This window comes from Aythya marila, assembly GCF_965140915.1.
Source record: "Aythya marila genome assembly, contig: HAP1_HAP1_SCAFFOLD_179, whole genome shotgun sequence".
NCBI classification, from domain to species: domain Eukaryota; kingdom Metazoa; phylum Chordata; class Aves; order Anseriformes; family Anatidae; genus Aythya; species Aythya marila.
The window spans coordinates 501094-526783 of NW_028137479.1; the positions used below are offsets into that span (position 1 = coordinate 501094).

General features: G+C 49.9%; 1 protein-coding gene across 1 annotated transcript in view; it reads left to right on the top strand.

Moving 5' to 3' along the window:
- Positions 1 to 2918: 2918 nt before the first annotated feature.
- The window catches only part of LOC309890792 (ATPase family AAA domain-containing protein 2-like), a gene marked incomplete at both ends in the record, with an annotated part of 70883 nt that continues 48111 nt past the window's right edge, over positions 2919 to 25690 (top strand). The window contains one exon of the mRNA XM_082785197.1: positions 2919 to 3118. Within this exon, the coding sequence (XP_082641323.1) occupies positions 2919 to 3118 (200 nt within the window). The remainder of the gene's footprint in view (positions 3119 to 25690) is intronic.

Sequence of the window (25690 nt, forward strand, 5' to 3'; positions counted from 1 at the left end):
GCACACAGACTGTACCAACGCCACCTTTGCTGTTTCTTGAGGAGTTATTTGACCTTCTCCATTCCTGCAGACAGGGAGATGACCTTGCCCAGTGGACTTCCCGGATCACTTAGGGTTCCCTTTTACCTGTTGCTGTAGACTAGGACTGACTGCTGCAGAGCCCACAGCACAGCCCCCTGCTTCTTTTGGCACCCTCAGAACACCAAGCAGAAGTAAGCCAAGCAGCTGCAGAAAGCTCTTCCTGTGAAAGGAATGGGAAAGAATGTGTTGTGTGTGACTGTTCTATGAGACATACAAAGTATTTTGGTCAGAGAAGTCCTTAAATTTTACAATGTCACTTCTTCTTTTGGACAAACTACCTTGCTCAGGGGCAATAAATGTGTAACAACAGCTCCATCACTGAGTTCCTCCTGCTGGCATTCACAGAAACGCGGGAGCTGCAGCTCCTACACTTTGGGCTCTTCCTGGGCATCTACCTGGCTGCCCTCCTGGGCAACGGACTCATCTTCACTGCCGTAGCCTGTGACCACCGCCTGCACACCCCCATGTATTTCTTCCTCCTCAACCTTGCCCTCAACGACCTGGGCTGCATCTCCACTACTCTGCCCAAAGCCATGGCCAATTTGCTCTGGGACACCAAGGCCATACCCTATTCAGGATGTGTTGCACAGCTCTTTCTTATAACATTTTGAATTTAGCAGAACTTTCTCTTCTCACTGTCATGGCCTACGACCACTACATTGCCATCTGCAAGCCCCTGCACTACGGGAGCCTCCTGGGCAGCAGAGCTTGTGCCCAGATGGCAGCAGCTGCCTGGGGCAGTGGCTTTCTCCAAGCTGTGCTGCACATTGCCAACGTATTTTCCCTGCCCCTCTGCCAAGGCAATTCTCTCAGCCAGTTCTTCTGTGAAATCCCCCAGATCCTCAAGCTCTCTTGCACAGACTTGTACATAAGGGAAGTTCAACTTACTACAGTTACTGCTTTTCTATTTGGGGGTTGTTTTGTTTTCATTGTGCTGTCCTGTGTGCAGATCTTCAGGGCTGTGCTGAGGATGCCCTCTGAGCAGGGCCGGCAAAAAGCCTTTTCCACATGCCTCCCTCACCTGGCTGTGGTCTTCCTCTTTCTCAGCACAGTTATCTTTGCCCACCTGAAGCCCCCATCAATTTCCTTCCCTTCCCTGGATGTTGTTCTGGCATTTCTGTACTTGGTTGTGCCTCCAGTAGTGAACCCCTTCATCTACAGCATGAGGAACAAGGAGATCAAGGTTGCCATGTGGAAAGTGATGACTGGGTGTTTTTCTTCAGCAATATATTGCCTGCCTTCTTCTCTAAATCACTCGTAATGCAAATCATGATAGGTGAAGCCAGTGGGTATTATGTTCTTGTGTTTTTATTGGTGTTCTGCTTTTTCTCAATTTTATTTTATCAAATATTTTCCACAAAGAAATATAATTCTTCATTTTGCTTGAGTATTTAAACCAATTAAAGTGACTTTTTGTCTTATATCCTTCCTCTGAGACATTTTCTGTGGCTTCAGGGACAGTGTGCAGCAGTGGAGGGGAAAAGAGTCGTGGCAGTCCAGCCTGGGAGCACCAGCACTGGGTCCATGCAGAGCTGCTCTCCTGCCACTGACACCCTCTCCTGCTGAGCCCTGTCGGCGGTTTAAGGCCTGGATGCTCCTGTAGCTTGGTGCCAGTGCTGCTGTGAGGCTGTGCTGGGACTGCAGGCAGGGACAGGCAGTTGGCACATGAGTGACACAGCTGGCCTCCAGAACAGAATTTCCCTCCTAAAAGGGCCATGCCTGAAGGCTCACGTCATCTTTCAGAGTTGCCGTCACATCAGAACATGCTCAACAAGAGTCCCAAAGGCTCCCTGGGATATAGGATGTGCTGGGAGAAGAGCAGGGCCTGTCCAGGTGCAGGAGAGACACAGGAACAGAAACCCTTTGCAGCTGCTGCTACCTGCAGGCACATTGTATGCACATGGAGAGAGGAACAAGAGCGAGCACAAAGGCCATCAGCTATCCCTAGGGGTGTCATGAAGGCCAGTGGGGCAGAGTGTCTTCAGGTCCTTTCTTCCTGAGAGTAACAACCATGGGGCATCTGTCCAGGGGGAAGGCACCTTCAGAGACCGTCTAGTCCAAAGTGCAAGACCTGAATGCAGCTCTGCAATGTGTTTCCTTGAACCCTCAAGGTCCCTGTGCCCATTTCTCATGCTGTGGGGCATCTCAGAGGAGGACAGAGCAAGGTAATGCACCCACCACAGGGCTGAGGTGCCTCCCAGCCTCTGGCAGTGGCTGCAGGAGCCAGAGGGACCCTTCAAGTGCTGCAGTGCACTGTGTATGTGTAAGGCAGGGACTGGTGTCTCTGAACAGCCCAGTGTGGATGAGCAGTGCACGAGGCCAGATCAGATATGGGCAACTCACAGAGCCTTGACATTTCTCTGTGTAGAACTCCAGTAATTACCCCCAGTGTTCCCATGAGATTTTTGTCACCCTCCTTGCACAGGTTCATTGCAAATGCTTCTCTCTGACATGTCATTCTACTCTGCCTTTTGGACTGGTGGTGACAGCAAACTGGTGGCTGTTGGTGACAGCCAACATGGCTTCACACAGGGCAGATTGTACCTGACAAACCTGGTGGCCTTCTACGATGGGTTTACAGCATTGGTGGAGAGGGGAAGAGCACCTCACATCGTGAACTTTGACTTGTGCAAATCATTTGACTCTGTCCCACACAATAGCCTTGTCTCTCAATTGAAGAGACATGGGTGTGATGGATGGATCACCTGGTGGGTGAGGAATTGTCTGGATGGTCACCCTCAAGGAGCTGGAGTCTACAGCTCAATGTTCAAGTGGAGGTCAGTAAAGAGTGGTGTTCCTCAGGAGTCAGTACTGGGGCCAGCACTGTTGTCAGTGACATGGACAGTGTGATTGAGTGCAGTCTCAGTGAGTATGCTGATGACACCAATCTGGGTGGTGCAGTCAATACACTGGAGGGAAAGGATGATATGCAGATGGACCCGGACCGGATTGAGAGATTTTCCTGTGGGAACCTCATGAGGTTCACAAAGGCCAAGTGCAAGGTCCTGCAGCTGGATTGGGGCAGGGTGGAGAATGAGTAGAGAGCAGCTCTGAGGAGAAGGACCTGGGGTACTGGTGGATGAGAAGCTCAACCTGTGCTGGCAATGTGAGTTTGCAGCCCAGAAAGCCAACTGCATTCTGGGTGGCATCAATCAAGTTCGGCCCAAAAGTTGACAGAGTTGATTCTCTCCCTCAGCTCTGCTTTTCAGTACTGCATTCAGTTCTGGGACCCCAAACTCTAGAAGGACATGGAAGTATTAGAATTATTAGAAAAAGTCTAGAAGAGGCCAAAAACAAGATAGAGAGTCTGGGGCAACTTTTCAGTGAAGACTGGCTGAGAAAGCTGGTTCTCTATAGCAGCCTTCCAGTACCTAAAGGGGGCCTAAAAGAGGGTGCTTTAAAATTAGGTATAAGGAAGACATTCTTTCCTTTGGGGGTGGTGGTCAATGGAACAGGTTGCCCAGAGAAGTTGTGTCAACCCATCCCTTGCCCCTTCATGGCCAGAAGCCTCCCATGCCAAACCACAATGGACACCAGCCCCCCCACACACACACACTGCAAAGCTGGTGTTTAACCTCATCTTTCCTGCATGGGGCCTCCTCTGCACCACCCAATCTCAGCTCCCACTTTGCCACAAGTGCTCTGCATGGGTGCTACACAGCCTAACTCTACCATGTCCTGCCCTGGTTCTGCCATCCCGCTGGGCAGGGGAGAGGGTGGCCACAGCAAAGGGATGCGTTTGGGTGTGGAATGTGTGGCCTGGAAAAGACAAGGAGTCGAGGGAGAGGACAAGGCAAGGCAGCAAAGGCAGCACAAACAGTGCTGTTGGTGCGGGGCAAAGTTTGTACCAGTGTAATAAATGGCTCAGTCTTCAAAATAGGACTATAATCAAAGTTTACAATTTATTAAATGAATACAGGTAAGCAAGCAGCACTGGGTGCGCCGGGAGTCTCTGCTCCACCAAGACGCACACCAGTTACATCAAGCGGATGATTTTTATGCTCCTAGGCTGATACAAATTCATTACTACTTCAAAAAAAACCCACAGGGTTATTATAATTAGTTTCTGGAATCCAAACCCTCCTACTGGAGCATGCGTATCTGGTGGTCCCTCTGAGGGTCTCTGTGGTTCTCTCGTGCTGAAGGCTCATAGTCTTCCTCCCTCTTGTCCTTCTCCTTTGTCCAACTTGGCTGTATGTCAGAGACTTGTGCAGTGTCCCCTGCAAGCTTTGTCTTTTAGTTGTTCTTCAGCTCTCCCCTGCTCCTTAATCTCCTGGCCAGATATCAGAGACTTGCATAGTGTCCCATGCAAAAGTCATAACAGTTAGCAGTTATTCTGAACCCCCCAGATATCAGAGACTCCAAGGAAAAGCCTACAAATACATTTCCCTTCAAGCTCTCTATTGACACAAATTGCTAAAACATTCCTTTGCAAGATACAAGAACTATATACATTAACCACTCTGGTTTTCTTAGACTTGTGGTTATACAAGGGTATGTAAGACAGAAGGTCACATTCATCATACCATGCGGCCCTAGCATTGTTCCATACTGACACGAATCAGATGAACATATTTCACAGCAGGATCCTCAGAGGGCAGCAGCTGGCAGGAGGCGAGGGTGATACTATAAAAGCCAGTCAAAGTAACTCTCTAAGACTCAGTTTGGAGTTTTAGAAAGCAGGCGTTCTTTTATTGAGGTCCTGGACGCACAGGGGATCACTCCAGTGCTTACAGAACTGTTTGAGCTATAGGGATTATATACAAGCAAAACATACATGTTAATCACATTTCCCCAAAACATATTCATACTACTTCCTGTAACTCATTAAAATCAGTAAGTGTTGCTGACACATGCACATTTGTTTCCCCTGTCTTTCAGGGGTCTCTGGTGGTCATCGGTAGTCTTCCTCACTATGTTCATTAGTTGAATCCAGTTCTTGTCCATGCTCAAGCCATCGAAATCTTTCTTCTCTTATTCTTTCATCTCAGGCATGCATACAAAGCTTAGGTGGTTACACATCCAAGGATATATGCATAGCATGAGTTTCTCACCTAATCTTCTGACACATGCTCTAGGCCTGGGTCACCTTGCCCTCATTCTGAGATACAAGTCTGTAGGCTCTTACAGATAAAGCTGACTAATTAGTGACTAAAGTAACATCAGGGGTGAATGTTTCTGAACTTCCTTCTTTCTAACAAAACCTAGTAAAGGTTTCACCTATCTCCTAATGAAGCTTTTCAAATTTGAAGCCATTGTTCTGTCAAGGAAGAGACTATTTCTCCTTTCAGCTCAGTATCAATGGGAGGCCAGGAAGCCCCTCCCAAGGCTGCTCCTGCCAGCAGAGACAAGGCGGAGAATGAGGGGAGGAGAGGGGAATGGAAGGGCTGTGGTGAGATCCCTGCTGCATTGCTGGTTGCCCTGCAGAAGATGTGCTGGCCAGCAGGCCTTGTGAGGTCACCCAGCACCTCACAGAGCACCCCAAGGCAGCAGGGATGGCACTGGAGAGGTGGCTGGCAGAGCCCAGCCAGGGGCTGGCTGTGGGTCCCCTCTGCTGCAGCCGCCTGATGGAGCGTGGCAGGAGGAGGGCAGGCAGGGCTTGGGGCTACCTTGCTCACAGTTCCCAGTTTCTTTACATGGTTCCTAACCTGAGACTTGTCCATTGACAGTAAGTGTTCCTTGCAGACGACCTTGTGAAACGCTGGGATTTGGTGGATAAATCTCATTCTGTTTTCCAAGGAGAAGAGAGCCTCTCTTTCCCATCTTGTGATGCTCTGCTCTGCATCAGGGGCAGCACAGCTCCATACATCACAGCAGGCTTAGACCGGACTTCAGGAAGAGCAACCAGGAGGAGAGAGCTTGGGCACAACCAGGGATGCCATATGAGCCGGCAGTGCTATATACGGATATGGTCACATCCACATTGGGATGATCTAGGAGGAGTGTGTCCACCCAGGCAAGGGACTTCTCATCTTCCATGACTCCACACTGGTGTGGCCATAACTGGAAGAGGCCTTCCCAGTGTGAGGCTCCTTTTCTGAAGGACTAGGGAGGAAAGGAAAGGGTTCAGAGGAGGTGTGCCAAGACAGGGCTAGGGGTCATGTGTGTGCAGGCTGAGAGCTCTGCGCTTCCTAGACCTGGTGAAGCACAGGCTCAGGGCACCCTTGTAGGAGCTCCTGACAGACAGAAATCTGCTTTCAGAGATGATGGCACATTTTGGGTAAGGGTAAAGAGCATGAGAAAGGAAATCCACCAAGAAGTGGCTGTTTTGGAGGTCCAGAGTGGTGATGAGGAGGAAGAAATGCCACTCCAAGGGCAGTGCTGTGGTGACTCAGAGGGAGTCTGCTTCAGCCCATGGCTTGTGTTTCAAGTCAGAGGCAATGAGCACAAGGAGTCCCTAGTATGGGTAGGGAGATGCTGTGGTGGGGAAGCAGGTTGGATGTCTCCAGGCTGCAGGGAAAATGGTTCAGGCATGGGACAGGATAGGACAACCTGTGGGGAGATGTCCAAGGGCACTGACAGGGCTGGAAGGCCCTGACACAGCAGAAGTCTTTGTCCCCGTGGCTCTGGCTGTTGTCTCTGCCACTGGAGCCTGTGAGATGACACATGGTGCTCCTGGCACTGGAACCATGTGGCCTCCTTGCAGCCCTGTGCACTGGAGTTGTACTGTTGTCCTTTAGTTGCCATCACACACCCCAGATCCCACTGCCCCTTGAAGAGCAGCGTGAGGGACAGAAGCTCTCTTACCAGAGCCGGGTGTCAGGCCTTGGTGCTTGCTTTGATAAAACACATCAAGGTTTCCTTGCCATCAGGGCCACCTTTACTTTGCCTTTGCCTGCCTATCATCACTGCCTCCCCTTTCCTTTGCTAACAAGTCCATGGGGGAGCTGTGGTGGTAATGGCCCCCAGTGGGACCAATTAACACTCCCAGAACCTTCAGCATTTCTCCTGGCCTTAACCTCTTGAACAGCCTGCGCTATCTCCTCTCAGCATCAGAGGTGCATGGACTCAGCGCCAAATACACCCTGGGGCTCGGCACAATGCAGAGAGCCCTCCTGTGTCCTCTTTCTGCCCAGCAGTTCCTTCAAGGCTTCAGAGCTTTTACGTCTAATTGGGGAGATTTCAGAAAGCTAGTGAATGAGGCACATTTCAATGAGCAGTTGATAATAAGGGAGTTTTCCCTTCAAGCTGGATTCTTTATTGATTTATTTCAATTCCCTGCCCTCTCCCTTTGCTATTGATCCAGAGGGTCTCCTAAGGAGGTCTGGTCAGCTTGGAAAGGCAGTCCCTTGAGGCCAAGCACTCTGTGGGCAACCTTGCTCCTCACCTTCCCAGCCCCACCATTTCTCTCAGGAGCCACCTGGGACTTGCAGCACTTCTCCTCCCATCAGACTTCTCCAGTCAGGGCTGCAGCTGCATGTTACAGCTCCTTTGCACCAACTCCCATCCCTTTTCCCCACAGAACTGCCTGCACGCAGGCACAGAAGGACTGCTCCCCATTGAAAACCGACCAAAGTTAAGTGTGGTGCAGTTCAGTAAACAGTAAAACACTCTCCTCAGCTGTGTGCCCAGTGCAAGCTGCAGCTAATGAGGTTCACCTTCCCCAAGGGATGGCCATACAAGGACTGTTCTAGGCAGAGTGTTTGAAGTGATGAACACGTGCTCTTTTATTTATATATTTATTGATTTATATTTTCTTTCCTATGTTGGAATAATTTGTTCACCTTTCCAGGCAGACCTTGCTAGGTTCAGGGGCCCCTCTGTACTGGAGGTGTTTGCCTGAGGCTGGCAGCTGTCAAGAGGAGCTGTGGGAGACCAGAGGCCCTCAGGAGTTGCAGGTGGAGGCTGGGCAGTGTGTCAAAACATCAATATTGGCCATTTTTAACTATGAAAAAAAAGGAAAGCAGAATCACCAAAGTTTGTAAAAGCTGTAAATGTGCATCCATAAATTATCAATGTTTTAGAAGTTTGACTTTATTTCTGTTTAGTTTTGTTTTCTTTTTTACTTTTATTGACATTTTCAAAGCATTTCTAGTATTGTTAGGCCAACACCATTAAGATCATTCTGCATCTTGTAATCTTGTATAAAGCCCTGTGCCCAAGCCCCCCCCCCCCCCGAAGAATCTTTGCATATCCATGACCATTCACAGTCTTTGCAAAAAAGTACATAACACTGAGATGTGGATCTTGCTGCACAGATGGAAGAAAGCAGGGCCACGAACATGCACGCAATATTCACTTTTCCAGGTGACAGATCCAGGAGATGTGGAAGTGTGGCAAAAGTAGTAAACATGCTCAGCTTTATGGCCAGGACAGAGTATGCATTTCCCTCCAGGTAGGAAAGAAAGTGAAAAATGAGACCGTCTCTGAGAGGAGCAGAGTGCAGAGGGAGAGAATTAACACCCCAGAAAAGCCTAGATCTCTTCCCACACCTCAGAGCACATCCAGGCAATGGACTTTCAGGTGCTTAGAGCTGGAAGACAGGAGCTGGAGGTGTAACGCAGAGATGGCTGAGGCAGTGTCTCCCAGGCTACAGTTACAGCCAAGGGAGAAGAGGAGATGTTCACCTGCCTGGCTTTAGATGGTCCCCTACAGCACAGGAGGATTCAGGCCACACAGCATCTCCTCTGGCACCACCAGAAACTGGGCCTGAGGTCAAAGGACCATAAGGCATGTTGGCAGGGTCCTCAGGAGGCCTGCAGCCCAAGCTGTCATAAGCACGGTCAGAACAGGCTGTTCAGGGCTTGATCCTGTTGCATTTTGCAAAACCAGCAAAGACGGAGACTGCACAGCCTCTGGGTGACGCCCAGCTGAGCTCATGGTGGGAAGGCTTTTTGCCTTCTTTTTAGCCTGAAGCTCTCCTCTTTCACCTTCACAGCTGTTGTCTTTTATCCTCCCACCCTGAACCCAGCTGAAGATCCTGGCTACGCATCCTCCACAACCCCCTCAGAGATACAGCCAGAGGAGGTCCCCCTCGCCCTGCCCTTCCCCAGTGTCGTGGTTGTCGTGGTTCCGCTCGAGTGTGCAGCCGAGCTCCACCACAGCCGCTCTCTCACTCCCCCTCCTCAAAGAGGAATGGGGAGAAAATATGTGAAAAGGGCTCAAGGATTGAGATAAGGACGAGAAAATCACGCAATAATTATTGTAACGGGCAAAACAGACTCGGCATAAGGAGATAGTAAGATTTATTGCCTACAACTAACAAGCGAGAGAAGTGAGAAAACAAAGGGAAAAAAAAACCAAAAGCACCTTCCCCCCCATCCACCCTTTTCCACCTCCTCCCCCCGAGCGGCGCAGGGGAACGGGGAATGGGGGTTATGGTCAGTCTACAGCACTTCTTCTCTGCCGCTCCTTCTCGGTCACTCTTGTCCCCTGTGCTGTGGGGTCCCACCCACGGGACGCAGTCCTTGATGAACTGATCCGGCGTGGGCTTCCCACAGGCAGCAGCTCTTCCAGAACTGCTCCAGATATGGGTCCGTACCACGGGGTCCATCCCTCAGGAGCAAACTGCTCCAACCTGGCTCCCCTACGGGCAGCAGCTCCTGCCAGATCACCTGCTCCTGCATGGGCTCCTCTCCACGGGCTACAGGTCCGGCCCGGAATCTGCTCCGGCAGGGGTCTTCCACAGGCGGCAGCCTCCGTCGGTGCAGGGCCACCTGCTCCACCGTGGTCTCCTCCACGGGCTGCAGCGTGGAACCCTGCTCCACCGTGGTACTCCATGGGCTGCAGGGGGACATCCTGCTTCACCATGGTCCTCACCACAGGCCGCAGGGGACTTCTGCTCCGGCGCCTGGAGCACCTCTCCCCCTCCTTCTACACTGACCTTGGTGCAAGGCTGTTCTCTCACTCCCTTCACTCTCCCGGCTGCTGTCTGGTGCAGCGTTTTTTCCCTGTCTTAAATATGCTCTCACAGAGGCGCAAAACAACATCGCTTATTGGCTCGGATCTGGAAAACAATGGGGCCCTTCCCAAACATGGGGCAGCTTCTAGATCTTTCTCACAGAAACCACCCCTATGGCTCCCTGCTACCAAAACCTTGCCACATAAACCCACTATAGTGGTTTAACCTGGCCGGCAGCTAAACACCACGCAGCCGTTCGCTCACCCTCCCCCCTCCCTCTCTGGGACAGGGGGGAGAAATGGAAAGTGAAGCCCGTGAGTTGAGATAAAGACAGTTTAATAAGACAGGAAAATAATAATAACAATAATAAAATAAAATAAAATAAAATAAAATAATAATAATAATAATAATAATAATAATAATAATAATAATAATACAAAGGTGATAATAATACTACTACTAATAATACGTACAAACAAGTGATGCACAATGCAATTGCTCACCACCCGCTGACCGATGCCCAGCCTAACCCCGAGCAGTCCGGCCCCCTCCCCCCGGCTAGCCACCCCTATATATTGTTTAGCATGACGTCAGATGGTATGGAATACCCCTTTGGCTAGTTTGGGTCACCTGTCCTGGGTCTGTCCCTTCCCAGCTCTTACTGCACCCCCAGCCTGCCTGTTGGCAGGACAGAGCAAAAGGCTGAGATGTCCTTGGCTTGGTAGAAGCACTGCTCTGCAACAATTAAAACATCGGGGTGTTATCAGCACTCTTCTCATCCTAAGCCAAAACAGAGCATTCCACCAGCTACTAGGAAGAAAATTAACTCTGTTCTAACTGAAACCAGGACATCTATCCACCCCTTATTCCATACCATTTACGTCATGCTCAGGTTACACTCTTTTCCATACATTCTAATTAGTCACCTATAGTAGTCATGGTAGTGATAACATACAGTATTATATAGTAATTAACATGGTACAATTCAGTTCATGGGCTATTCTCACCCAGTATTAAATCTCCTTGAGGTACACACCGGACCTCTCCGTTCTTTTGCATCACCCACCAAGTGTATCCAGGTCCCTGAGCAAAAGCAATTCCATGGATAGGTTTGCCTTTTCCTGAGGCAGGAGTAGCCCAGACTGTTTTACCCAGCATATTTTTTACATGCACTACAGGGACTTTATCCCCATCTACAGTACGTAACAGGTTTGATTGGGCAGGTCCAGCTCGGTTGGCAGATCCCCTAGTATTGACTAACCAGGTGGCCTTTGCCAAATGCGTATCCCAATTTTTGAATGTCCCAACGCCCATTGCTTTCAATGTAGTCTTTAACAGTGCATTGTATCGTTCAACTTTCCCGGAGGCTGGTGCATGATAGGGGATGTGATACACCCACTCAATACCATGCTCTTTGGCCCAAGTGTCTATAAGGTTGTTTCGGAAATGAGTTCCATTGTCTGACTCTATTCTTTCTGGGGTACCATGTCGCCATAGGACTTGCTTTTCAAGGCCCAGGATAGTGTTCTGGGCGGTGGCATGAGGCACAGGATATGTTTCCAGCCATCCGGTGGTTGCTTCTACCATTGTAAGTACGTGGCGCTTGCCATTGCGAGTTTGAGGGAGTGTGATGTAATCAATCTGCCAGGCCTCTCCATATTTATATTTCAGCCGTCATCCTCCATACCAAAGAGGCTTTGTCGTAGTTCTGCTCGAGTGGGCAGCTGAGCTCCACCACAGCCGCTCTCTCACTCCCCCTCCTCAAAGAGGAATGGGGAGAAAATATGTGAAAAGGGGCCCAAGGGTTGAGATAAGGACGAGAAAATCACGCAATAATTATTGTAACGGGCAAAACAGACTCGGCATAAGAAGATAGTAAGATTTATTGCTCATTATTAACAAGCTAGAGAAGTGAGAAACAAAGGAAAGAAACCAAAAGCACCTTCTCCCCCCATCCACCCTCTTCCACCTCCTCCCCCCGAGCGGCGCAGGGGAACGGGGGAATGGGGGTTATGGTCAGTCTACAGCACTTCTTCTCTGCCGCTCCTTCTCGGTCACTCTCGTCCCCTTTGCTGTGGGGTCCCACCCACGGGACACAGTCCTTGATGAACTGATCCGGCATGGGCTTCCCACAGGTAGCAGCTCTTCCAGAACTGCTCCAGATATGGGTCCGTACCACGGGGTCCATCCCTCAGGAGCAAACTGCTCCAACCTGGCTCCCCCACGGGCAGCAGCTCCTGCCAGGTCACCTGCTCCTGTGTGGTCTCCTCTCCACAGGATACAGGTCCAGCCTGGGACCTGTTCGGGCAGGGATCTTCCACAGGCGGCAGCTTCCATCGGTGCAGGGCCACCTGCTCCACCATGGTCTCCTCCACGGAATGCACCATGGAACCCTGCTCCACCGTGGTACTCCATGGGCTGCAGGGGGACATCCTGCTTCACCATGGTCCTCACCACAGGCCGCAGGGGACTTCTGCTCCGGAGCCTGGAGCACTTCTCCCCCTCCTTCTGCACTGACCTTGGCACATGCAAGGCTGTTTTCTCACTCCCTTCACTCTCCCGGCTGCTGTGTACCGCAGCTTTTTTTTCCCTGTCTTAAATATGCTCTCACAGAGGCGCAAAACAACATCGCTTATTGGCTCAGCTCTGGTCAGCAGTGGGGCCCTTCCCAAACATGGGGCAGCTTCTAGATCCTTCTCACAGAAACCACCCCTATGGCTCCCTGCTACCAAAACCTTGACACATAAACCCACTACACGCATCACCTTCCCATAGATTGAGATCAGATTTGTCAAGCAGGACCTGGCTTTGATAAACCCATGCTGACTGGGCTTCAACACCTGATTGTCCTGAAAGTGTTGTGTGATGGTACTCAAGACAATCTGCTCCATGAGCTTCCCCAGCTCAGAGGTCAGACTGACAGGCCCGTAGTTCTCGAGATCTTCCTTCTGGCCTTTCTTTTACATGGCTGTCACATTTGCTAGTCACCAGTCAACTGGGACCTCCCCTGATAGCTAGGACTGTTGGCAAGTGATGGAAAGAGGCTTGGTGAGCACTTCAGCCAGCTCCCTCAGTACCAATGTGTGGAGCCCAAATAGACTTGAGTACATCGAAGCAGAATAGCAGTTCTCTAACCATTTCCTTGTGGATTATGAGGGCTTCATTCTATTCAATATCTTTATCTACCAGCTCAGGGGGTTGAGTACAAGGGGAACAACTGGTCTTGCTGCTAAATATTGAGGTAAAGATTGCACTAAGTACCTCAGTCTTTTCCTCATCTCTTCTTATTCTGTTTTCTCACATCCAATATAGGATGAAGATTCCCCTTAATTCTCTCTCTCTCTCTCTTTTTTTTTTTTCCTTATGTATTTATATTTAAAAAACAAACAAACAAACAAAAAACATTTTTATTGTCTTTAAAAGTAATAGATGTATTGAGCTCCAGTTGGGCTTTGGCCCTTCTAAATTTTTTCTTTGCACAGCCTAACAACATTTAGGACTCAGCTTCCGAGAAATAACAGCATACATGAGAAGAACAGAAAGGTGGAATCTGGCAGCCTTCCATCCTCTACCCTTCTATGACACTGTGCTGGAGCTCCATTCAACTGGTTACTCCTCTACTGCCCAAAATCTCTGCAGCTGCTGATGCTTTTATCTTGTGAGAGACAGCACAGTTAGGATGAGACATCTCCCTGCAGACATTAACAGTTCACAGAGTGGGGCATTTGTCCAGGGGAACCTTGAGAAACTGCAGGATCTTACATACAAAAACCTCTTGACATTTACAAGGAGAAGAGCCTAGTCCTACAGAAGAGGAAGAGGAACCCCACATATCAGGGCAGACGGGGACCCTGCTGAGTGAGCAGCGCCCAGGAGGAGGAGGGGAGCACCATGAGGGATGCCATATGAACAGTGGTGCCTGCTCACCAGGAGCCAGGCCAGCATCCTACAGAGCTGCCTTATGAGGAGCATGTCCATCAAGAAAATACGAGTTATCAGACTCAGCTCCAATATGGTGTTACCCCACCTGCACAAGGCTGTCCCAGTGAGTAGCTCCTCATTTACGAGAGATGCAGGACTGTGCCCAGAGAGGTTGTGCCAAGGTGGGGTTCAGGGCCTAAAGCACCTGCTGTGTATAGAGTGTCTGAGAGACTTGGGTTTCTCTGGCCCAGTGGCATGGAGCATCCAAGTAGAGCAAAAGTAGCCTGAGACTGCCTGAAGGGTGTATTTGGAGATGTTTTAGCTTTCCTCTGTAGGGAAAAATGGCATGACAAAGAAATAATGCTACAAAATTGACTTCAGGATGTTGAGACTGGACTTGAAGAGAAAGAAATTCTCATCTCCTACTGCCGCAGGGGGAGCCCTGAGCAAGGTATGAAAGGAAAATATCTCCCTTCCCAGAGGGTGGGCATCAAGGCCTACCCTTGTGCTTGGTGAAACACATCCACTTTGTCTACACCTCAGTGTCACCTTCACATTGCCTTTGTCTACTTGTCCTCACTGCCTCCAATATTCTGCTCTAACGAGCTCCAAGGGAGGCTGTGTCAGTGCTCGCCTCAGGGGGAAACTCCAGGAAACTTGCATCTAATTTGGACTTCTGGAGAGATGTCTTCAATTGTCTCTCAGTGCCTGAGGTTCATGGGCTCATCACCAAAGCTACCAGAGGAGTCATTACAATGCTTTGGGTGGGTCTCTGGTGCTGAGCTGGGCCGGGCTCCTGGGACAGAGAGCTCGTGGCAAGAGGACCCTGGTGCAGAGAGACAGCTCTGCCCAGGAGCAGCTCCTCCGCACAGTGCAGCAGGGCTGGGAGCTCTGACCGCAGCTGGCACAAGGAGAGGAGAGAAGGAGAGAGGGCTTGGAGGCAGTTGGCAGTGGGAGGATGCTGAGAGCTGCCTGCAGGAGAAATCTGCACAGCCCTTGACGAGGTAAGTGTCTGGCTGCAGGGCCATGCAGCTGCAGGTCCTGGAAGGGTCTCCTCCTGGGTCTTGCTTATGGGAGGGCAGTGAGCAATGCAGTAGGCTTTGAGACTGCTGCTGGGTTGCACTGCAACATGAGGAAGTCTGGCAGAAACCACTTGGATTGCCATATCCCAGCTGCCCCTGGTCTTTCACAAGCAGGGTGGCCAAACCTCCTCCAGACACTGCAGTGGGATACTGGGACACCCCAGCTTGTGAATATCCAACTCTCTCTGTGGGGTGTTCTCCTGGGCTGCATGTTCCTCTCCGTCAGGTCTTACCTCTCTCATGGCATACTTGTGTTATCCAGGATCCTGAAGGAGAAGACACCTCCATGCTAAGGCGCTCTCCATGCTGCTGGATGGCTGTCTGTGGGCAGCTGGAGTGAGGCCTCGGCACCCCCGGCTAGGAGGGAAGAGCTGAGATTCTGATCAGGTATACCAGAAATGAGGTGAGGATTCTGTGCAGCCTCACTTCGACTGGGGCTTCTCTGCTCTCAGCTGTCTCCACTTTCATCTTGGAAAAACACGGAAGTGTGATCATCGTCCTAAGAATTATAGGGCTAACTACTAGAAAATAAAGCAAAGAATTTACACCTTGCTCTACAGTGTTTTCAGAAGAGTTGCTTGTAACAACACTGCAAAGCTCATTGATCTGATAAGTGGATTGCACTTGAGTTTCCCCCACGTTCCTGCTTTCCTTCTGCTGCACAGCAGGAAGGACTCCTCTGCAGCCCAAACCAGCCCCTGCTCCCAGTGCCACTCTCAGTCAGCCCCAGCCACAGCTCAAGCAAGAGAGCTGCAGAAAGGTTTTCCTGCAAAGAGAGAGGCTCAAGCTGGAGGGTGCTTTTAGACTTGAAATAGGTTTTCCTCAGAGAGGTTTTCTGATTTTGCTCTACATACTCCTCCTTAACAGAAAACTGTGTTCAATGTCAGACAATGCCCAACATCAGCTCTGTGAGTGAGTTCCTTCTGCTGGCATTTGCAGACATGTGGGAGCTGCAGCTCCTGCACTTTGCGCTCTTCCTGGGCATCTACCAGGCTGCCCTCCTGGGCAACGGACTCATCCTCACTGCCGTAGCCTGCGACCACCGCCTGCACACCCCCATGTACTTCTTCCTCCTCAACCTCGCCCTCCTTGACCTGGGCTGCATCTCCACCACTCTGCCCAAAGCCATGGCCAATTCTCTCTGAGACACCAGGACCATCTCCTATCAAGGCTGTGCTGCACAGGTCTTTATATTTGTCATCTTGATTACAGCAGAGTTTTATATTCTCACCATCATGGCCTACGACCGCTACGTTGCCATCTGCAAGCCCCTGCATTACGGGAGCCTCCTGGGCAGCAGAGCTTGTGCCACCATGGTAGCAGCTGCCTGTGGCAGTGGCTTTCTCCATGGTGACCTGCACACAGCCAGTACATTTTCCCTGCCCCTCTGCCACGGCAATGCTGTGGACCAGTTCTTCTGTGAAATCCCCCAGATCCTCAAGCTTTCCTGCTCAAATGCCTACATAAGAGAATTTGAGCTACTTGTTTTCAGTTTTTCTTTACTCTTCAGTTCTTTTGTTTTCATTGTGTTATCCTATGTGCAGATTTTCAGGGCAGTGCTGAAGATGCCCTCTGAGCAGGGCAGGCACAAAGCCTTTTCCACATGCCTCCCTCACCTGGCTGTGGTCTCCCTCTTTGTCAGCACTGTCCTGTTTGCCCACCTGAAGTCCCCCTCCATCTCTTTCCCATCCCTTGACCTTGTGGTGACAGTTCTGTACTCAGTGGTGTCTCCAGCAGTGAACCTCATCATCTACAGCATGAGGAACCAGGAACTCAAGGATGCCTTGAGGAAACTGATGACCTGATAAGACCTGATAATCTTTTTAAAAAAAAAAAAAAAAAAAGAAGCCCATTGTCTTCTGCATATGACTCATAAAGCATTGCAGGAACAAGGTTATCTTTTGGTCATTTTTCATACTCTGGAGAGTGCCATCACAAGCTCAGAGCTGTGGTGTGTACGGGCAGGGGGTTCAGCAATGACTGAGTAGGCCATTGCTCATTGTTCACTTGCTCTTCGGGGGATAGGATTTCCCAGAAGAGCAGGGCCTGATGTATGTGCATGGAAGACATGGAAAGAGAAACCCAATGCTGGTTCCAGCAGGCACATCATATGTGTGTGGAGAGATGAACACGAAGGAGCACAAAGGCCATCAGCTATTCCTAGAAGTCTCATGAAGGCCAGCTGGACAGATAGTGTCACAAAACCAAGTAACGTCCCCTGGGAAGCCACCTGAAGGCAGCTCTGGGATGTGCTTCCTTGAACGTCTCTGTGCCCATTCCTCATGCCTTGGGGTATCTCGGAGGAGGGCAGAGCAGGGTGAGGCACCACAGGGCTGAGGTGCCTCCCAGCCTCTGGCAGTGGCTGCAGGAGCCAAAGGGACACTGCAGGCACTGCAGTGCACTGCATGTGGATGTGCAAGGCAGGGACCTGTGTCTCCCAACAGCCCCATGTGTATGAGGAGCATGGGAGGCCAGCTCAGACATAGGCACCTCACAGAGCCCTGACGCTGCCCTGTGTGACTCCAGAAACAACCCCTGTTGTCCCTGTGAGATTTCTGTCATGCCTCTTGCACAGATTCAATGCACATGCTCCTCTCCTCCATGTCACACTACCATGACTTTCTGGACTGGGCTTTCTGTCAGAGGTTTGGCTCAGAGATTTCTGGGGACTTGGAAAAGGCAGGCATCAAAAGCATCTTATGGAATGACAGTAAATAAATAATTAAATAAAAGGGCGAGGAGAATTGCAACTGTCACCTCTGCTCCTGCTGACATGATGGGGAAAGTCCTGCCACAGCCATCTTCAGGTATGTGGCATAAAAAATAAAGAAATTGCTGAAGCAGTAGGGAAGGGGAAAGAAGGCAATGTGGTGAACCTGGACTTTATCAAGGCCTTTGCCATGGTCTTCTGGAGTCTCCCTTTAGCCAGACTGGTGATATTTGGACTGAAGAAAGGGATGATGATGTGAGGGGGAGGGTGGCTGGACACTAGTGGTACAAAGTCCTCCTGCCACCCAGATACCAGCAGCACCCCTCAGTGATGGGCACTTGGATCAACAACATTGACCCTCTTTTTTATCTCCCTTTATGATGACACGGAGTACATTTTCAGCTCAATTGTGGCTAATGCCAAGCTAGGAGGACTCCTTGAGCAACTTCACCTTGCACAGAGCACAATACTATGTGGGCTGCTGCAGGGCAAGTTAACTCCATCCCTGTCAGACCCAGTACAAGCAGACACTCGATTGCCATGCCGACTGTGAGATCCCCTCTGCCTACATACCCAGTAGGACCCTTACAGGAAGAAGACCTGGCTATAGATCGTCATGTTCCTTCTTGGTGGTAAGGAACTGGACAGGCTTGAGAGGTTGCTTGCGGGAATCTCATGAGACTCCCACCTGCTCTCATGAGACACCACCTGGAGTACTGCGTTCAGCTCTGGGGCTCCCAGTACAAGAATGACTTGAAGCTATTAGAGTCAGTCCAGACAAGGACTACAAGGATGATCAAGGGGCTGGAGCACCTCTCCTATTAAAACAGGCTGAGGGAGTTGGGGTTGTTCAGCCTGGAGAAGGCTCTGAGGAGACCTTATAGCATCCATCCAGTACTTAAAGTGGGCCAACAGAAAAGCTGGGGAGAGACTTTTACTCAGGGTGTGCACTGATAGGACAAGGGGAATGGCTTTAAACTTAAAGAGGGTAGATTTAGAGTGGGTAGTCAGATGAAATTCTTGATTTGGAGGTGAGGCACTGGAACTGGTGCTGTGGGTCCAGAGGTCACCCAGAGGGAGTTTGGATCAGCCCACACCCTTGTGTTTGAAGGAACAGCTGGCAGGAGTGGAGAGGCGTCACGGAAATCATGGCAATACAGGAGTGAGAGCAAGGTGGGGAAGAGAAGTGCCTGTCTGCAGCCTTCAGAGAGGTGTGGGACGGCATAGGAAAGTCTGCAGAGGAGAAGGCAGAGGGCTTTGACAAGAATGGAAGGCTGTAGCAGCACTGACACCTTTGTCCCCTTGGCCATGGCTTATGAGGAGACATGTTATACTTGCAATAAATGACTGAGTCCCAAATAGGATTGCAATTAAAGTTTACAATTTATTAAAGGAATAGAGGCAAGGAAACAGCACTGGGTGTGCCGGGAGTCTCTGATCCACCAAGACACACACCTATTACATCAGGTGGCTGGTTTTTATGCTCCTAGGCTAATACATATTCTACACCACTTTTTGGAAAAGGCAGGGTTATTATAATTAGTTTCCCAGGATCCAAACCACCCCATGTGCGCATGCTTATCGGTCTCCAGTGGTTCCTCTAAGGGGTCGCTCGTACTGAAGGCTCATAGTCTTCCTTCCAGGCTTTGTCCTTCGATTGTTCTTCATCTTCCCCCCTTCTTCTTATTTGGTCATATCTTAGCTGGATATCAGAGACCCGTGCAGCGCCACATGCAATAGTTAGCAGTTATTTTGAAACCCCTTTGCTCTCTTATCCCAGATATCAGAGACTTGTCCCATGGAAAAGTCAGCAGTTTTTGGAAACTCCTTTGTTCTCTTATCCCCTAGACCCGAGTCTCACGATTTACCCTTCAAACCCTCTATTGACACAAACTTCTAGACTCTGTTTCACTTAGACATGTGGTTATCCAAGGGTATGTAAGACAGAAAGTCACATTCATCATACCATGCAGCCCTAGCATTGTTCCATATTGACACGAGTCAGATGAACATATTTCACATACTCATGGCATTCGGACAATGTATTCTCCTTTCAACCATGTGAAAACGCTGGATGGTGTCATAATACTGTCCTTCACATGATATTATCGGCATTGTCCCCTACCCCACAGACTCCAGGAAGAGCCCTGAGTGAGACATGGAGGTGCTGGGGGTGCAGGATCTCCCCTCCCAGTGGCTGGGGTCAGGCCTTGGCCTTCTGCTTCGGCAAAACAAACCGAGACTTTTCTCAGCACAGTGTCTTTGACTGTCTGTAATCAGGGCCTCTAGTTATCTGCTGTAACAGTTCCCATGCGAGGCTTTCATAGTAACAGACTAGAATGGCCAACAGAGTGTAGAGAATAGAGCAGTCTAATACTACGGAATAGAGTAGCCAGCAGAGGTGAGACAGGTACTTTGATATAATGAAAGCCATCAGAAAGCTGATCCCAGTTAGATGACTGATATGGGGAGGTCAGGAGTAACCTGGCCAGGACATATGTGAGATTTGGGGGAGGGAAGAGAAAAGAGGAGGAGCTCAGAAGCTTACCTTTGCAGAGGTAAGAGGGTTCATGTCATGTTGAGGCTGCTGTAACACTGACTTCAAACAGTCTTGTAGGGCCTATAAACTATTTTCAACAGTAACAATAATCCCTAAACCTAAACATTACACAAACACCCTGACAGGACTCCACTATTGTAATGCAGAAATCAAAGTATCACCTGAAGAAAAACTCAGCCCATAGCCCCTTTCCCTTACATTTACTCTCTTGCTCACCTGAATCACTGCCCCTAACACTAACATTAAATTGCTCTATTTCATCCTAGACTTCTTGACAGATGTAAACAAAACCCTTAAGCATAATGTGTGCCCATACCCTAACCAGAGACCTGACACCACAAGCAGAACACAAAACGCTCCATCTAAAACTTTGCTTAATCTCTAACCCAGAAAGGTCAAATCTAGTCCCTAGGAGAGTAGAGAGAGGTCAGCTCTACCTCAGGATCTCCTGCCCCAGCAGGAGGAATGTGACTGTGGCAGGGACTGTGAGGTCCCTTCTGCCTCTGCACTTGATAGGGCAGCAGCAGGAACGTGTCACGGAAAGGGACTGTGAGGTCACTTCTGTCTGAAGCTGACAGGTCACCCTTACCTTCTCCCTCGGATCTGTACTTTTGTGTGGACATGTGCCAGTGGCCCTGCTAGGCCAGCAGAAGGCACCTGGTTGGCATGCTGACTGTGGGATCCCCTCTGCCTACAAACCCAGGAGGATCCAGACAGAAAGAAGGCCCCCATATGGGTTGTCCTGTCCCTTCTGCTTGAGTCCATGACTGCACAGCAGGAGGCACAAGGCTTGGCTGTGTGTAGCCAAGAAGCTGCAAGGCCAGCAGTAGGCCCATGGCTTGGAAGATGCTGCTGAGGTGACTTGTGTCTGGTTGGCTGCCAGGCCGCAAGGAGCCTGATGGGTTGGGATGCCTCTTCAGGAGTGGTTTCCACCCAGATGGAGCTTCCTTTGATATTAGCAAAGAAGAGGAGAGAATAAGCTGCCACAGAATGCAATATGGAAGGTTGGCACTGGCCTCGACGAGGAAGAAATGCTGGGATGAGAGCAAGGTGGTAAACAGAGATGGGTTTCTGCAGACTTCAAGAAAATAGGGCAAAGTGTGGGACAGCATTGGAAAGCTTGCAGAGGAGAAGGCAGAGGGTGCTGGCAAGAATGGAAAGCCCCAACAGCCCTGAATTTTTTTCCCCTTGTCTAGAGCTTATGAGGTGATGAGATGTAGTCATTACAGTGGGGCCTCCTTCCTTCCTTGCAATCCTTGCAGAGGCTGGAAGGTGTCATTCCAGTGTTCTTCTCATGGCATCACGCTGCCCAGAACATCCCACAGATCGCCAGGAAGAGCCCTGAGCCAGACACGGGGTACAAGATCTCCCCTCCAGCAGCTGGTGGCAGGCCTTGAATCTTCTGCTTCACTAAAAGAAGCCAAGACATTTCTCAGCATAGCGCTTTGTCTGTCTGTAATCATGGCCTCCAATTATCTGTCCTAGCAAGGCCCTGGGGAGGCTTCATTAGTAACAGCCCTCAGTGGGGCCCATTAATACTCCAAGTCACTTCAACTTTTGTGCCTCCTGACTTGACATGCTCAAGCGGTTACATCACTCTCCTCTCAGTACCTGAGCTTCATAGACTGAGCACCAAAATACACCATGGACCTCATTAAAATGGAGAAACTCCCAACATCTCTACCACAGTTTTCTTAAAGACTTCAGGATTTGTTCAGCTAATTGCAGAGCTTGCATGATGTAGTTAAAGAAGAAGATTTCAAAAAGCACCTAATAAAAACTTCTTGTTTCAAAGTCTGAATTTTGCTGCATTTCAGTTTTGAGCATTGTTCTCCTATTGCTGTTCATCCAGGGTGACTTCTTTGGAGACCTCTATCAGGAGAAAAAGCAGAGTCTGGAGGTCTTACACCTCCACTGCCAGCAGTGGTCTTTGTCCCTGTAACTGCAGCTCAGCCCAGCACATGAAACCCTTTCTAAGAAAAGTCAGTTGTACTTTGGGAACAAAATAAATAATAAAATAAAATAAAATAAAATAAAATAAAATAAAATAAAATAAAATAAAATAAAATAAAATAAAATAAAATAAAATAAAATAAAATAAAATAAAATAAAATTGAAATAACCATTGGAATCTGAGAAATTCTGCTTGAATATTAGTAAACACCTGGACATCCATGGTCTCTCATGGGTCTTCTGTGGAAAACTCTGGAAGAAAAGTAAAGAAAATATTTCTTCAAGTGGCTGTAGTTGTACCCACGAGCTAGGCCTCTTTTGGGAAATTGTCCCCTTCCAGTCACAGAAACATAAACTGAGTAATGTGAAAAGACCTGCCCAGTCAATAGAGTAGGGCAAAGTCATGCTTCCTGTGCTATAGATGCAGAAGGCAAAAAGAATTGCATTTTGCCTTATACTGCTCAAGGATGTGTAAACCAGGTCATGCATCTTTACCTTAGTACTGACAAGTCCATCACTAAACCACACTACCAAGTTCTACAACTACACCTTGGCTCTCCAGTCAATGAACCAGCTCATGGATGGCAATCAGGGAGTCCCGGTTAGCATGGTGCTACCTCAGGTGCGCCACCATGGTAGCCATTGGCACCTGCTGTTCTTCAACCCTCAGCAAACCCACAACAGAAGGATTCTGTGGAAGGCCAAGCAAGGTAGACAACTGTTTAAGATCCTCCATCTTAAAGGCAGGTATGCCAAAGCCCCAGCGGTAGTGCCCTCTTGGAACTTTGAAGTTCCCTCTCCTGAAACAGTCTATGCTGAGAATGCACAGGCCAGTCCCAATGGGGTGTTTTTGCCATTCCTTCCCAGTTAGACTCCCTTCAGCCTCCAGACAGTTAACTGCTGGGATCCCCTTGTCACTCCAGAAATATAGGTGGGTTCTACCTCTTTAAGTCTTGATGGCATTAGGGTACACTGTGTAGAGCCTGAGACATTTGTGGGTGTGATGTGCCAGAAAAACACCAGGAGAAGCATCCCAAGGGGTGGTGCTGCTGGTGAGGACACGTTTGTGCCAGCAGCATGAGTGGGCAGCAGCTGTGCGCAGGCGAGGGGAGGCCAGGAAGTGCATGCCAAGAGCGCTCCTGCCAGCAGAGACAAGGCCGGGCCGAAGCCAAGGGGAGAGGCAGGTCCAGGGCAGGGGGCTTCAAGGGCCATGCTGAGCTCCCTGCCCCAGCAGCAGCCGCACTGGCCCTCAGCAGATGTGCTGGCTGGCACACACGGGGAGGTGCTGGCGTGCATCAGAGAGCAGCAAGGAGGGCGCTGGAGAGGGCCGGGGCGAGGTGGGTGGCAGAGCCCCATGCAGGGGCTGGCTGGGGGTCCCCTCTGCTGCAGCCACCGCACGAAGTATGGCAGGAGGAGGGCAGGCAGGGCTCATGGCCATGGGGCAGATCCTGGCCCTGGACGCTCTATGAGCGCCTTGCAGCTCCTGACAGGCTGCAGTGAGGTGCCCCTCAGCCTTCCTTCCTGTGCTCCCAGGGCACATGGCTGCCTCCTGCCCAGCTCACTGCCCTCCAAGAACGTCTGACAGTGCTGCTTCCCAAGCTGGGCCTTGCCCAGCATTAGTCCCCTGCAGGGGCAGAAAATGGCCCTTGTCTTCATGACTTTTCATGGTGTTCCTTTTGGTACATGCTCTTCTCATCCTTTATCTCTTTTACTGAATAAAGAGGCCTAGGAGAACTTTTTGGTACAGAGTACTACAGAAAAAAACATCGAGTCCCTCAGCCACATCTCTGCTTTTCCCCCACATTGCAGCTGGTTTCTTCATTCTACAACCTCTGCTGTACCTGAAGAGAAATTATGAGAAACAAGACTCACAGAAAATGATTACCTGCTGGTTATTTTATTTGGTTAATTACAAAGCTTACCAGCACCTGGAAATGAGGTCTTTGGGTTAAAAAACAAGAAAGACAACAACAACAAAAGGTTGAAGAAATGAGATGGAGAAAAATATTTTTATTGGACTAGTATTGCAAAGAATGAAAAGCAATTTTGAAATACATGAACAAAGGTGTTTCTGCCTTGTCCAGGTTTATGTGAGGAAGATGTGCAGGCACCTCATTGATGGGGAAATACTGTAGATTAGAATAACATCCTCAGTGCCTCCTTTAGCTCCTTGTTCCTCGTGCTGTAGGTGAGGGTTTCGCTGCTGGAGGCAACACCGAGTATAGAAGTGAAACCGCCAGGCCCAGGGATAGGGAGGTGGTGGAGGGAGGCTTCAGGTAGGCAACCGTGGCAGTGATGCTATGCAGGGAGACCACGGCCAGGTGAGGGAGGCATGTGGAAAAGGCTTTGTGCTGGCCCTGCTCAGAGGGCATCCTCAGCACAGCCCTGACAACCTGCACATAGGACAGAGCACAATGAAAACAAAACATCCAAATGCTAAAAAGACACTGAACGCAAGTACCCCAACTTCCCTGAGGTAGGGATCTGAGCTGGAGGGCTTGAGTTGAGCTTTGAGGAGAGCCTGAGGAGAGCTTTGACTCAAAACAGAGCACTTTGACATGAAACAGCATATCTTTACACTTGCTGAGCACTCTTCTCAGCACTCTTCTCATCCTAATCCAAAACATAGCACCCTTCCTGCACCTGGGGCGCAATAACGCCAAGCAGAGCTACAGGCTGGGAGAGGAATGGTTGGAGAGCTGCCAGGCAGAGAAGGACCTGGGAGTGATGGTGGATAGTCGGCTGAATATGAGCCAGCAGTGTGCTCAGGTGGCCAAGAAGGCCAACGGCATCCTGGCTTGTATCAGGAACAGTGTGACCAGCAGGGCTAGGGAGGTGATCGTCCCCCTGTACTCGGCTCTGGTGAGGCCGTACCTCGAGTACTGTGTTCAGTTTTGGGCCCCTCGCTACAAGAAGGACATCGAGGTGCTTGAGCGGGTGCAGAGAAGGGCGACGAAGCTGGTGAGGGGCCTGGAGAACAAGTCCTACGAGGAGTGGCTGAGGGAGCTGGGCTTGTTCAGCCTGGAGAAGAGGAGGCTCAGGGGCGACCTTATCGCTCTCTATAGGTACCTCAAGGGAGGCTGTAGCGAGGTGGGGGTTGGTCTGTTCTCCCACGTGCCTGGTGACAGGACGAGGGGGAATGGGCTTAAGTTGAGCCAGGGGAGTTTTAGGTTAGATGTTAGGAAGAACTTCTTTACCGAAAGGGTTGTGAGGCATTGGAACAGGCTGCCCAAGGAAGTGGTGGAGTCACCATCCCTGGAAGCCTTCAAAAGACGTTTAGATGTAGAGCTTAGGGATATGGTTTAGTGGGGACTGCTAGGGTTAGATCAGAGGTTGGACTCGATGATCTTGAGGTCTCTTCCAACCTAGAAATTCTGTGATTCTGTGATTCCACCTACTAGGAGGAAAATGAACTCTGTCCTAACTGAAACCAGGACAAGGGTGCACTCTATTCCATCATCCAGGCCACTGACAAATAACTTGAACAGGACTGGACTCAGTGTAGGTCCCTGGGAGACACTGCTGGCTACAGGCCTTCAACT